The 14,711-nt window shown below is 32.9% G+C and overlaps 1 protein-coding gene across 6 annotated transcripts in view; it reads left to right on the top strand.

The window, feature by feature from the left end:
• The window catches only part of LOC130897628 (neo-calmodulin-like), a 265,862-nt gene that overhangs the window by 156,532 nt on the left and 94,619 nt on the right, over positions 1-14,711 (top strand). For 2 of the 6 annotated variants that reach the window (XM_057806573.1, XM_057806572.1), the window contains exons 2-3: positions 400-657; positions 14,276-14,317. The exons of 1 other annotated variant lie outside the window; for it this stretch is intronic. In XM_057806573.1, the coding sequence (XP_057662556.1) occupies positions 568-657; positions 14,276-14,317 (132 nt within the window). In that variant the 5' untranslated portion in view covers positions 400-567. The remainder of the gene's footprint in view (positions 1-399; positions 658-14,275; positions 14,318-14,711) is intronic. 3 more of the 6 variants (XM_057806575.1, XM_057806574.1, XM_057806576.1) reach the window with 2 other exon arrangements.

The raw sequence follows: 14,711 nt of genomic DNA, 5'->3' as shown, positions 1-14,711 counted from the left end.
TGAAAGCGATCGAAACTCTCAATAGAAGAAATCCGAAGTTACCGTTGAAAATGTTCGATACTATCTATTCTTGAGAATATGTCAACGAAATATTCCAGAAAAAGGATAAGCGCACTATCTTGTTCAATCAGAATACCTCTATGCTGAAACTAGTATGTAACCAATTGTACAAACTATTTTTTCATAGTAATTAGGGAATAAAAATTATCCAATTTGATTTCTATTCGAATTTCCTTGGAATTTGTGAGGAATATAAATCTGAAACTTGTCAAACATCATATAAAAGTAGTAATCAAAATGACAATGTCACTATTCATCAAAATCAAAGAGCTACACATTATTGTTAATATAAAAAATCCCCCCAAATCATGGAACTATTGAATTCATTCCAAATTGCAGACTCGTATCGTATAATTTTTAAAACGACAAAGGCCTGAAACTGAAAGCAATAAAATAGAAGTTGGAAAACAATATAATTCCTCGCGAAATTACTTTCGAAAGTAAATAAGAAAGTACAGAGTTCAAGTCTGTGTTTATGTGTTCCTAGACATCGTTTGAAATCGCAAAATGGCATTTGCTGCAGCTAGAATGATCCTTAAGGATAAGAGAAGGAAGCCGTCTAAAGAAGAATATGTACCAATTAGGAATAGAAGCAAGGTAAATAGTTGAAATTGTTTATCTTTGTTTTACTAATTATGAAAGAATATTATAAATACTAATGAATTGAGAAACAATTGATTAGAATGAGGGAAAAACTCATATAGATTTAAATTTTTTATATCTTGACCTTGACTCTCAATTGAAAGCGAATATTTTTGAAAAGTATCAAAATGTTAAAAATCAGAATATTTCTTGCGAAACAAACATTTTAGCCACTTTTCTTATCATTACTGAATCGATAAAATCTATGGTGATTTGATGGTTTAAAGTACTTACATTTTGTCAGTTTAACATATTTTTTTTATGTCAAAATATTTTTATGTAAAAATTTTATATGACATACTAGGTGTTTCTAAATTCGTGCGACAAAATTCAGGAGGTGATTGCTCGTTTGAAATCAAGATCGGTTTTTTCCATATCAAAACTTCCTCAGCCCATCCCTTTTCGAAATATCACTCTTAAAAAGTGGTGACTAAAATTGAGTTTCTTTTTTTTTCTAAAATTTCAGTAAAGCAAGAATCTTGAAATTTATGTAATTTTCGTGCCTTGGAAAATTAGCAGCCCTCACTATATTACATATCAATTTTTTTTTCAATATGAAGTTATATAAAATGAAAAAGTAAAAATATATGAATAAATATATAAATAAAAATGTGTGTGTATGTGAGTGTGTGTGAAAGGCTTGAAAGCAAGTCCATCAGCCACATATTTTTTTATATTAATTTTAATAACTTTGATAAAATTTACTAATAGATCTTGAGTATGTACGTTATCTATGCTTAAAAAGTGTGTGAGATTCAGAGTTGAAGTATTTTTTTTTAACTGACTGTAACAATCATGAATGTGATTGCTGCATTCGAAAATAAATGTCATGGATTACCGTACACATTCAAAGATTTGAGGTGTATTTCTTATGGTGTCACACGGTATTCAAATACGATTCTTTAAATCGTTGATATCATCTTTGTGTTGTGGAGACTAATGATTTAAGTTTGCTAATTTCACCTCTGTATAATGTAACAGGAATATTAAAATAAATACCTGTAGTTAATCCTTTGCACGATAATTACAGTATTTCAAATTTCATTATTATTATTGAACTTTTAGGAGAATGAATACTAATTTTAATTCACCACCTTTTAAGGATGATATCTCGGAAAGTCATATGAGCAAACACCTTCTAAATTTTGTTGCATGAATTTAGAAACACCCTGTACATGCTATACTCATACAAATCTTGTTTTACGCAGAAAAAAATTGATGAAATTGAGGAAAAGTTTGAGTGAGTTTTATGTATGGAACGCCTCAATTATCTCGGAAACGACTTGTACGATTTTCATAAATTTTTGTGCGCAAGGGTCTTGTAATACGGCCGGTATTATGATGGTGTTTACATTGTTGTCAGATGTTTCCTTTTTTTGAATAAATCTTTTACTGAACCAGTTTCGTTAAGCTTTCTTACCAATTTACTGGCAATAGATCTTGTTATGGGATTTCGGTTAGGATATAAATTATTAAAAATATTTCCTCGTTGACAATACAATACAATATTTTCACACAGCAAAGTGAATTATTCTTTAAAAATTCGCTCTTCTTTAAATCGCCCTCGTATATCTAAAAAAAAAATTGTCGACTGAGACTCAAAGCCGAGGCCAACAAGCACCCAATTCGAAAAGAAGCTTCTATTACGTCACACACATACTAAAATCGCAATCAACATTTGGATAGATTGCGCATAATAAAAAGTACACAACAATATTTGATTCTTGGGTGTGGAGTATTTAACATTAATACATCATTTTCACGAAATATTTACTACGTTTTTTCGTTTTTTCCATTGATCGAAACAATGCTGGAAGTCTTCTTGGTGAGTGCCTTTAGGAGCTCTGCCGTTTTTTGCTTTACCGCTTCCATCGACTCAAATCTGGTCCCTTTCAAAACAGATCTTGATGCAAGAGCTTTTGGTCAGGACTCAGATTTTTTTGGCACCAACTTCGCACAAACGTATGTAATTCCTCATGTAAAATTTTTCTAACCGTTTCCTTATCGGCGTTTACAGCCTCGAGAATCATCCGGATGTTCATTCGACGATCTGCACGCACAATTTGGTTGATTGTGGTCATTGTTTCCGGAATTGAAACAGTCTCAGAGCGACCAGGGCGCTGGTCATCTTCAGTGCTCATTCGGCCATCACTAAAGCGCTTACACTCCTTAAAAACACGCGCACGAAATATAGATATTGTTCGCATAAACCTCTTGCAACAACAGTCGGAGTTTTTTTCAATTTAACGAGAAATTTGAGATTGATACGCTGCTCCTGTTTTTCGTCACATATGGTTTTCGGCACGAGAAAAAAAAAACACGTTCGTGTCAAATCGCTACTGCACAAATACAAAAATAGTGACGAAAACGTATTTTGGGACGTGTACAGACAGGATATCTAGATACCCAACGCAATACTCGTTTTTTACCCCACCCATCTAGGGCGCACTCTAGGCGCGCAGTTTCGTTATTTAATAATCAGACCTCGTACTTATCGCTAAAAATGTTTAAAATTGTTGCTGATGATGACGCACGATCCGTATTGAATAGACTTGGTCCAGCAGCGGTCGGCTGCGCACTGAATCGTGCAGGCATTCCATATTTTGGTAGATACACACAAAGCAACCTTTTGAAGTCTTTGGTAATCAATCAAATTATTATAATTTATCAAACGTTCAAGATTATAGAGTAATTTAAACATGATTCCGTGTCCAATCAAGTGAGTATACCATGGCAGCGAGAAAAAATAGATGCAAAGATATTATAAAAAAAAACTGTTGGAGAAGGGAGAACATATATTGTTTGGGACACAAAGTACATGTTTCATAATTTATCTTTGATAATTTGATAAGTTATTTAAGGTAAAAATAAAACCAATGTTATGAAACTCTTTGCGAATGTTATAGTGATTGTATCTATATTCCTTCATCATTTCTAGTGAAATTTCGCCAGATATCCCTGTAATTTGAAACTAAAATGAAAATACTTTCGGAGTGCTTGGCAATGATCGGATTCCGTGTGTGGCACGCAAAACATGCCGACCGTTCACTTTCGACCCCACCAAGCCGAATCTATTCAGTGTGCGTCCTGCTTAAGTATGGATCTAGTAAATCTAGTAAATACTGAGTGATGTATGAATTTATTAAATATTCACCAGGTCATATGAGAAAGTGGTGACACCAACAATATGGAATTTAATATACTACTAATTCATACTTGAAATACGTCTCAACTTTTTTTGTTTTTGGGAATAAATAACAATATTTTTATACACTAACTATGTTATTTTCAAGTTTTCTGTATTATTTTACAGACATACAGAGATTGATGAAGAATTCTTGTACGTTAAAACAAATATGTGAATGATTTATTTTGTTTTCAAGATGTCTTTTTGGAAAGGCGATTTCATGAGCTTAAATTCAGTACGACTGCTTAAATTTATTGCAACTGAGTACGTTTATGAAGATTACATTCATTATTACAAAGAAAAATGACGATATCCCGATATGAATATGTGTTAATTGCGCTCTTTGCCTACTTATCCACAGAATTGAAGGCATCTAAGTAAAGGGTGCATTCAGTACAAAATGAGATATTGATATTACGTAGGGGAAAGGGATTGCAGTGAATCAACCGCCAGATTTTTTTCAATATGACCTAAACTACGATCTGAACTAGATCGATATATATATATATATATATATATATATATATATATATATATATATATATATATTAGTCGAGACGGAATATCGTTGTGACAGCGAAAAAAATCTTTTTCTCTTTTTTTGTATCATTGAGTATTCAGCATATTTTCCTTAGACACGCCAACTATGAAGATCTTTATGTTGTTACACATACAAGCCATTTTTTATGGACTCTTGTTATGTGGATTGATAATAATTCAGTTGTCGATTGGGTACAGTAAATAATTATTTGCTCAACCCCTTCAATCCTTCGATGTTTTTGATGATAGAAGATACAGCAGTTACCAAAAGGATTAAAAAATGGGTGGAAAGTAACGGCACTACAACTACTAGAGACACATTGAACTCAAAATGCAAAGAAGGTAATTTGACTACATTGATTCTTTTATCTGCAAAAATGTGGATATAAGTCGGGTGATTTGATCCATTTTTTAGTTCTTCTAATAAAGTTTAAGCAGAAGTTAGTATATACTGACATGAATTTGAAATAATTGTTTTTCAATTTCAAAAAGGATGCATTCAACAAAAATGAATTTGTTTTATTACTAAACAAGGAGTCGTACTTAAAGTTATATATCTTCTATATACTGAAAATATTCTTGCAAAATCAATAAACTCGCCTGTAACATACCCAAATTTGGGTATTGTTTATTGTTTATATTGTTTATAGATGATGCAAGCTAACTAAGTGCTCATGATCCACGTCTGCTTGTAGAGTAGGTCTTGCAAAAACCGCTCAAGGTGGATTTGTTAGGTAAAATAGAGTCAGATCAGCGAACTTCCTTCTATGCACTAAACTGTTTTTGGTCAACTCTTGCTCTCTTCGGTATTGAGCCGGGTATCCTTCTCCAAATGTCCGAGAAATACTTCGAATATGGACGAATCTGAACCTTGTAGAGGATTAAAAGCTGTTGCGGGGTGTATCGCTTCTTGGTCTTAAAAAGGCCTCCAAGTTTTTGTGGAGCTAACTAAACCGGCAACGTGACTATGCCAGCAAATATTGCTTCCAATCTCCAACAAGCAAATTTGCGGTGATGGCGATAGACAGAACTAAATCCTGAGTTGCATTGCCAGACTTCTTTGTCGCATTTAACTCATTCAGATTGCTTTCACCCCTCAGAAAATTTTCAAGATCGGTACTGATAGTGGTGATCTGTTGCTGTCTGTTTTCGTTATTTTTTTGGTATGGACTAAACTCGACCAATTTTCCAATCTGCAGGGAAGATACACCTTTAGTATGATTTAGAAATTTGCAGTTTAAGAAAAAAATTAGGGTTTCAGAGTGAATTTTTTAAATTCTATTATAATATATGATGGCTTTTGGTGGAATCAAATTTCAAATGAAATAAAAGCTACTCTATATCCATCACAGTATGAAAAATATTCTGCACTTTCAATCAGATATTATATCAATTTCTACCATATGGCATCTGAATAGTTTGCAGAACTTTTTCACTTTACATCAACCAGCTATAACCCATTACTCTCCAAGTTAAAATAAAAAATTATACCTTCATTCAAAGTCTATAAAAAGAAAATATTGCTATAAAATTATCGATTGATTTTTGAATCGACTTTTGTACACCTAACTTGTACTCTGTGACGATTTTGGGAACTACATATTTTAAAAAACAATCTGAAACGTCAAAAATTTTTACCCCACCAGAAAAATCGATAATATCAAAAAATTATTAAAAGAAGAATAGGAAGTATCTGAGTAAATGAGAAATTCAAAAGGATAACAGTCTCCTTTAGCATAGAAGACAAAACGATAATTGGTGATGATCTTACTGTTCATTATGATGAAGTCTCATAGTGATTATGTAGAAAATTCCACAATCTCTGACTGTTGAATCATTGGGAAAATTGGTTTTGGTTGAGTTTCTGAGGAAAATCATTGAGAATATTATATTGAAAAAGTATTGCGAGCCGAATGAAGTAATCTAGAAGTGAGTTCCTAAGAAACAGAATTAAAATTATACATACCAGGATGTGTTCGATATAATCTGGAAAACCCATCGCGAATGTGAGCTCTCACACATCATTTATTACAAAAACGTGGTTAAACAGTAGAAACATCGAATTAATATGTCATGCGCCGTACAGTCAAGGTTTTTGTACGCATAAAGAAGCGGTTGATGCGTTCAAATCACATGTTTTGGAGCTACCTCAATCGGAATGGACAATCGGTTCAAACGCATTCGAAGGATTTTTAATTTTTTGTCTCAAAACTTCAGTTGCAACATTCCATATGCTACATATGCCGAATATTATGAAATGATTGCTGCAAATTTCCAAATTATCTGAAAATATAAAGCTACAAAAGAGATTTCATATATTTTGTAAAAATATTTAGCGAATTTATTCATTCCAAATTTTTGAAAGAGCTGTGATTAAAAAAGTTGGTACGTCGAAGTAACAACTATAAACTGAAGAGGTCATAAATTTCAAGCCAGGCTAAAAATACTTTAGAGTTTGAATAGGAAATGAATTTCTTAATTGGAACTTGATAAAATTCTTTTTAAAATAAATGTAATAAAAAAACGTTTAACTCAACAAGCACGACTTCCAAAAATGATATTCACTTGCATTAAACTTATATTTGTATGCATTAAATATAGATACATCATTCTGTTTCTGAAAACGTGAGCTGCGTCAGTAAAAATTCGTTAACGGAAATTAACTACCTCTGCTTCGGTTACGAAAAGGTCCACGGATCACGACAACTTAACTAATGAAAGCTTATAACGCACGATTTATATTTTATGTTTACTGAAACGAAAAAAACTGAGTAGATTAAAGTGATATGCTAGAGTTATGAAACACGTTGGTCTAATATACATTCCAACCAAGTCTTAATTGATTTATGAAATTAATCTAGAGCCAATTAGAAATATAGATAGATAATTGAAATGCAACGTTGACTTAATGAAAGTAATTGGAACTAAACTGTTGAAATTCATTTCATCAACGACTATTTAGGATGTAAGAGAGAAATTTTGTGATTTATAGTATAGAATGGCTCTTTAGATCTCTCCTTGGGTATCAAAGAGATAAAACAATTTATTCCCTTTACTTAACGATTTCTTTGCTGTTTGCTACTGCTAAAAATTCATTGTACTTATTTTTTCACTTGATGACTGAACATGGTACCTTGAAACGAATGATTGATACATGAAATATATTTTCAAATGTCTTTGCCTGTATCATCTCCTATAAGTTGTCCCAATAATTTTGCTCCCATCTACCTCCTTTTCCAGTGCTTTTTTCATTGTTTCGTAGCTGATACCACAAAAGAGCTCGGGTCCTATGAAGATCTTGTCTACCCCCGCTTTAATCCGTATCAACTATCAGCTCGTTTAATTTTTTAGACAATCACAAACGAGCTTATTGGAGCTAAAATCTTTAATGGCTGCTTAGCTATCGGACCGGATGATGATCTCCTGTTTGCGATAGTTCTTCTCTAGATTGAACTAAACACATTTCACCCAGGGTTTTAGATTGTTTGTTTCTGGGCCCGTACATTATTCCAGTTCTGTTTGGAGCTTCCACAAATAGTGAGGACCTGAAGCCTCATTCCAATGGAGTCTTTTGAAAATTACTCTGTCAAGTAATAAGCATTGAAATTGATCCTGGCCAATTGCCTTGTCCTCCTCGTCTAAGGAATCGATTTCCGTATATAGTGTTAGGAAATTGATAAAGTACCTAACATTTTTCTTCGATTCATGGCTATCGGATAGGATGATGATCTCCTGTTTGCGATAGTTCCTCTGTAGTTTGAGCTAGACACATTTCACCCAGGCTTTTAGAGTGTTTGTTTCTGGGCCCATACACAGCTATTCCAGTACCATCTACAGATCTGGAGCCTCATTTTATATCACTTTATGTTTGGTTCAATTTCTTTGCATAATTTGAAAGGAAGTTGATATAATTTTCTGTTGAATGCAAACTATACATACTATACATGTAATTTCACAAAGGAATTTTATTTTAGAAATAAGTTTATGTGGCCTTCATTTGCACGTATCACAGCAGCACATATTCTTGACATAATTTATAAGTTATACAATAAATTTTACGCGATTCTGTCCAAAGTAGTGGAAACTTTCAAAGCTTCTGTATGGTTAAAGGTCGTCCATAGCTTTTTGTCAATGACTCCAGACATGCTCTGTAAGCTTTCGTCCAGGTTACCTAGGTCATATAATCAAATAATCAAAACACTCTTAATCTCTATATCTATTTTGTCATATATCCAACCAAACATTCAACTCAGTACGACCTCCAAAACCATTCCTGACTTATTGTGCCTCATGGAAAAGGGTGAATTTCTTGGATGATCATTCGATGCAAACACATTAATGGATTCATATAAATTTGATCTCATTTTCTATCCGAAAACAATCCATAACGAGGCTCCTATTTGAAGATATGAAGTCTCCTGGAACTTATCTTTATAATGACTTTTTAATACAGATTCAGTCGATTAGTTGTGTTGAGCCCGCTTCGAGTAATCCAACAGTTCTAGAAGACTCTTCGATACTTGATTTTCCTCTTTTAATGATTGAAAGTCAAAACAATAACAAATTTGTACAGCCCTCTAATATTTTTGCTCAAATTGATATAAGCAGTTTTGAACAGGACAAATACAAAAAATCAATTTTTATATCTAATTTTCAAAAAGCTACACATGAATAAAACTAATTCAATTTGTTTCTAAAGATAGCAAATTTTGATAAATGGATTCAAATAGATCGATTTAGTCACGAATACATTTGGATAAGAGTGTAATAGGTAAATATCAATTATAAACTTCAATTTAGTCGCATCTTTGTATTCTAGCGTGACTCGATATAATGGATATCATAATCCTGTTCATTTCCTAGGGTACAATTAATAATCAAAAATATCTCTCGGAATAACGCAAGAGCAACTATCAGGTATTAATAACAGGCATAAGCGCCTTTGTCCTAAATTACAATGAAATTGATTGAATTCGGTGATTATGGAACACTTGCAAAGTGAAATCTGTCGATAAAAGGGCTACTATTAACCAATTAGAAACAATTGAGTGGCTTGATATAATTTTCCAACAAACTCTGAGCATCTTTCACTCCACAAGTTTTAGTCTATCTCCTCAAATAAGAGTGATAACTTGTAATGAAAAAGATCCTATCCGGTTCTGCCGATTTCTATAAATTTGTTTAAAGAGCTTTCGGGATATGAAGTGAAAATAATGCTGTGACATGAAAAACATTCCTCATACGACCTCTCGTTTCTGATAGTCCTTTAAAGATGCGAAATCAGAATTGTTGTGTTTTTGACGTTATGAATAATGAATATGAAAGCGAAATGGTGCTCATTCCCATTGGTTAACAATCCGTAACTATTACAGAGACAACCTGTACAATCTAAATTAGCAAATATGAATTTTTCAATCGATAAAATTTATGGTTAAGGGGATATGTACATTTTTAGATCATTATACATGCTAAGAAACAGTTCGCCATAAATTCTATTAAGGGAGGTATTGAAATACAATAAAACATTTCTAATTGAACTGCATACTGTCGAACATCGTTTTATAGTCCGGTCATAGCGGAATCAAAATAGTTTTATTCAAATTAATAGAAGATAAGTATAGGAATAAATTAAGCTCGGTATGCGTGGATTCCTATTGCCGAAACAATTAAAAAAAAATTATTAAAAAAATGGAAAAATGTTTCACCAACATCGCGGATATTATTTTTTTTATGTATTCGACAGTAAATTTTATTGGCTTTAAGAAAAAAATCACGTAAACCACTTTTTCTTGCCGGAAGGGTCTGACATACCTATTTGAAGTGTGAGATGAGGGCTAAAATCACTCCATCATGCCGGAAACTTTTTTCATTTTTTTATTTTATTCATTTTTATGTAATTTTTAAAAATATCTTGGTATGCGCGCTCAAAAACTGCCGGAAAAATCCCTCATACCATCTTGAAGTGCATAAACTATATTAGTCTACTCCAAAATGTACATGTATGTTCAATACATTTATTTTGCAGTAAATCCTTTTTGTAAGATGTCTTTTTCTCTTCTTAGATTTAAAAGAATATGAGGATTAATATGATTTAAGGATTAATAGGATAGATATAGAAGAGATATAGAATAGAAAATCACCAGGTACAGACAATATCCCAAATGAACTACTGAAGAACGGGGGCCCAGAAATCGAAAAAGAATTAATAAAACTGTACAATAAAATAGAAAGAACTGGAGTAATACCCGAAGAATGGAGAACTAGTATAACTATACCTATATACAAGAAAGGCTTAAAATCAGATCCGAAGAATTACAGAGGCATAACGCTACTTAGTAGTGTGTTAAAGTTATTTACCAAGATACTTGCAAATAAGATAACTGCTAAGGTAGGCATCTCAGAAGAGCAACAAGGCTTCCGCCCAAACAGATCCACTATAGACGCAATATTTGTATTACGCCAGTTGATAGAGAAATCCATAGAATACAATAAACCCATGTACACATGTTTCGTAGATCTAAAGCAAGCATTCGATAGAGTAAAATTCAACGATGTAATCCACCGACTAAACCAAAAAGGCGTCAAGAAGCATTATACAAATCTAGTAAGGCAACTTAACATCAACACCAAAACAAGAATAAAAACAGACTGTGGGCTAACAAGAGAACTCAAAGTCTCATCCGGCATAAGACAGGGAGATAGCCTCAGCCCATGCCTTTTCAACGTAATAATGGACCAAATAATTGAGAGCGTAAACGAAGTTAATGCAGGATTCGAAATGAATAACCGTCGCCTGAGAATCCTTTGCTACGCAGATGACGCTATACTTATAGCTGAAAATGAAGACGATCTACAACGCCTCCTTCATAAATTTAACCTGACGGCACAGAGACTTAACATGCAAATCTCATGCGAGAAAACACAAAGCATGGTAATATCCAAAGACCCAATAAGATGCAAGTTGGTAGTAAATGAGCGCATTATAGAGCAAGTAATGAATTTCAACTACTTGGGCGTAGAAACAACGAGCAGCAGAAACATAACGGACGAGGTAGATAAGCAGAGAAATAAATATATGAGCATAGAAAGTAAGACGCGAATCTACAAGACCTGTATCAGACCCATACTAACCTATGCCGCAGAAACAAGGGCAGACACAACACAAACAAAGAGAAAAATGAGAACAGCAGAGATGAAGATATTACGAACAATAAAGGGTACCACACTCCACGATAGAATACACAACACAGATACCTTAAGAGAACTGGGAGTACAAGATGTCGTTAGATGGGTAAGAGCAAGACGCCGACAATGGAGAGACCATGTAGAACGAATGGCTTCAGAACGGATTGCCAAATGGGCTAAAACACAGAAACCAGACACAAGACGCCCAATCGGTAGGCCACCAAAACGCTGGTACGTTAGCTGGACATCGGCGTCACAAGAGGGCAGATGACAGACCTGACAGGACCTCGTCCTACTACAAGAAGAAGAAGAAGAAGAAGATTAATAGGAGAATTTTTATTTTAGATAATTGAAACAATAAAATAATATTGGAATAATTGACTAGAGTTTATTCTCAAACTTAGTATATTTATTGAAAATCATCATTTTTCATTTTCTAATTCTTCACTTTCTTCTTCATTTAATTGGCCACTAAGAATATCTTCAACTTTTGAAAGTGCTGCTAGACATTTATACCACGTTGGTTCCAACTTATTTTCTTGATTCAGTTGCCATGCACATTCTATTGGTTCAAATGACATACAAATTGGCTCAATGGCATTTTGCCACATTGCATTTATAAATATGGTGCGTAAAACTTTTTGTGACAAAGTTTCTAGCATGGAGGAATATTGCTTGAATTGGAATTTATAAGACCTTTGTAAAATTCTTCTTTGTCACTGATGCTTGCAAAAAATTTCAAGAATAATTCAAATCTTGCACTATCATCATTATTTTTGTCTATATTATACATTTCGTTAGTAAATCTTTGGATAAGATCTGTTTTCTCTTCGTTATTGATGTATTCCGGATCCATCAAATGTTCAGACATATTTTGGTATTCTTCATTCTGTATTAAAATGTTGGAGGTTTTGATTTTTCCTTTACGAAAAAAGCTGCTGTATAATCCGGAGAACGGAGTAATCTTTTCATTAGTAGTTCAGCAATTACAGTAAGGAAATAGGAAAATTTGACACAGATATATAAATGTTTCACCACAAACTACAACACACTGAATTAATTGTCACTGCGACACAGTACAAAAAAACAATATGAGTTGATAATATTCAAAAATATAAAGATGCAACACTTCTATCCAAAATAGAAAACGAAATGACGGAATATTGGACACTTGAAGGTAAATCAAACTGAAGGGACAGAATAGCTTGTACCTTCTAAAATGTCCAAAGACAACCTTGCCTGAACTAGAGAATATATACACAGAAACCATGGAGACTATATAGTCTATTCTCCTGTACTAAACTATATTATGTATGGAAAAAAACATTCAAGTGCGCGAATCACTCTCTTAACTGAGAATGAATTTGGATACTAAAATTCTTTAATTTGCAAGCGTTGTTCGTACATTTTAAAACTCAATAAACTGAACAATTTGTCAACTTTGGACTTCTTAACAAAGAACCCAAACCCACTGAAAATAACAACATACTAAATGGGATGTTAGCGCTGAGGTATATGCAAAAATAGTCGAAGCGAGAACAAGTTTTACAAATTACAATGACAATATGATGAGCAACCCTGGAAAATACGATTTTCTTCACTTCGTAATGAAGAGCAAAATAATGGGTAGGAGAAGCAGAAAATCAACAGCTCAGGTATTCCGAGCAGTACTAAATAAAGCAAATGATAGTCAAAGTGTAAGTCAACGTAAGAGTCAACGATCAATAACGGTAAGGAACGCGTGGAATGAGAAAATAGCCGAAACTATGATAAAAGAAAGATAAACATTCATTTACTCCAAAATAAATGTATTGAACATCGTACATTTTAAAATAGATGCTAATATAGTTTATGCACTTTTCCGGCAGGTTTTGAGCGCAAGATATTTTTAAAAATTACATAAAAATGAATAAAATTAAAAAATAGTTCCCGGCATGATGAAGAAATTTTAGCCCTCATCTCACACTTCCAATAGGTATACCAGACCCTTCCTGCAAGAAAAGGTGGTTTACGTGATTTTCTTTCAAAAGCCATTTTTTTAATGATTTTTTTTTACATTTCTTCGACAATAGAAATCCTCGCATACCAAGCTTAATTTATTTGAATCAAAATTTCAGTATTGCCGGCTCGCCGCCTATTACTTATATAAGGAAAAAATTTAAATAGAAATGGAAAATGTCAGTTGGTTAGCCTACAACTTATCAAATGAAAACAAAATTATAATAAATGTTCGAGCATATTGACGGGCAGATAGATAGATTCTCATGATTTAACAATAATCGAATGTTTAACTGTAGCGAAAATAAAGTGAAAAACTTTCCAATCTCATTTTTCTTGCCCAGAAATTGCCTGAATTGAACCAACACGTTAACTTGAATATTTTCACAATAAAGTAACCGAGATGAAAGCAAAATAACAAACGTTATCGTATGAACAAGTGAGTAAGACAACTTTATGCATAATGAATAATGAATAACATTAACTATACTAATCTACTCCAACTAGTAAGAATATTTGCGATGTTACTATAGGTTCCTATTATAGCTTGCACTAAATTTGTTGATTGATAACATGTATTAAGCTTTGATAATTCTTTCTCCTGTGGCACAAGATTGTTCTATCTCTTCTCTACTTTCTGGCTGATTCGATATTTGTTTACAGGCGCGAAGTGGAAGCGCTAGTAGCTATAGAAGTCTAAGTCAGGTAATATTGAGTTACCACTTTAGTTTTTTCCTTAGTGGACTTTTATCAGTAGTTTAGATCAAAGTTATAATATGAATCCACAATATTGTATTTAATTGTAAAAAGGCGTTACAACATGATAAATTTTTCACTTTATATAGTATTTAGGTATTTTATTAGTCAGTTGCTTAAAGAATAAGAACATAGGTTTGTTATGAATCTGAAATATGTTGGAATAGGTGTCAGTAACAACAAATCCTATTACTACTCAAATAAAAACCTCAAAAGTAAATATCAAGTATAAGTGATGAACGGTACTATTTTGAAAAATATATTCAGTTTCAAATATTTTACAAAACAATGTTATCCCCTTCAATCCCAGGTACTTCAACTGTTCTAAACATTTTTTGTACTG

This window comes from Diorhabda carinulata, chromosome 8 (genome assembly GCF_026250575.1).
Source record: "Diorhabda carinulata isolate Delta chromosome 8, icDioCari1.1, whole genome shotgun sequence".
Taxonomy (NCBI): Eukaryota; Metazoa; Arthropoda; class Insecta; order Coleoptera; family Chrysomelidae; genus Diorhabda; species Diorhabda carinulata.
Note: the sequence above shows the minus strand (reverse complement) of the source record. Positions and strands in the feature narration are given on the sequence as shown.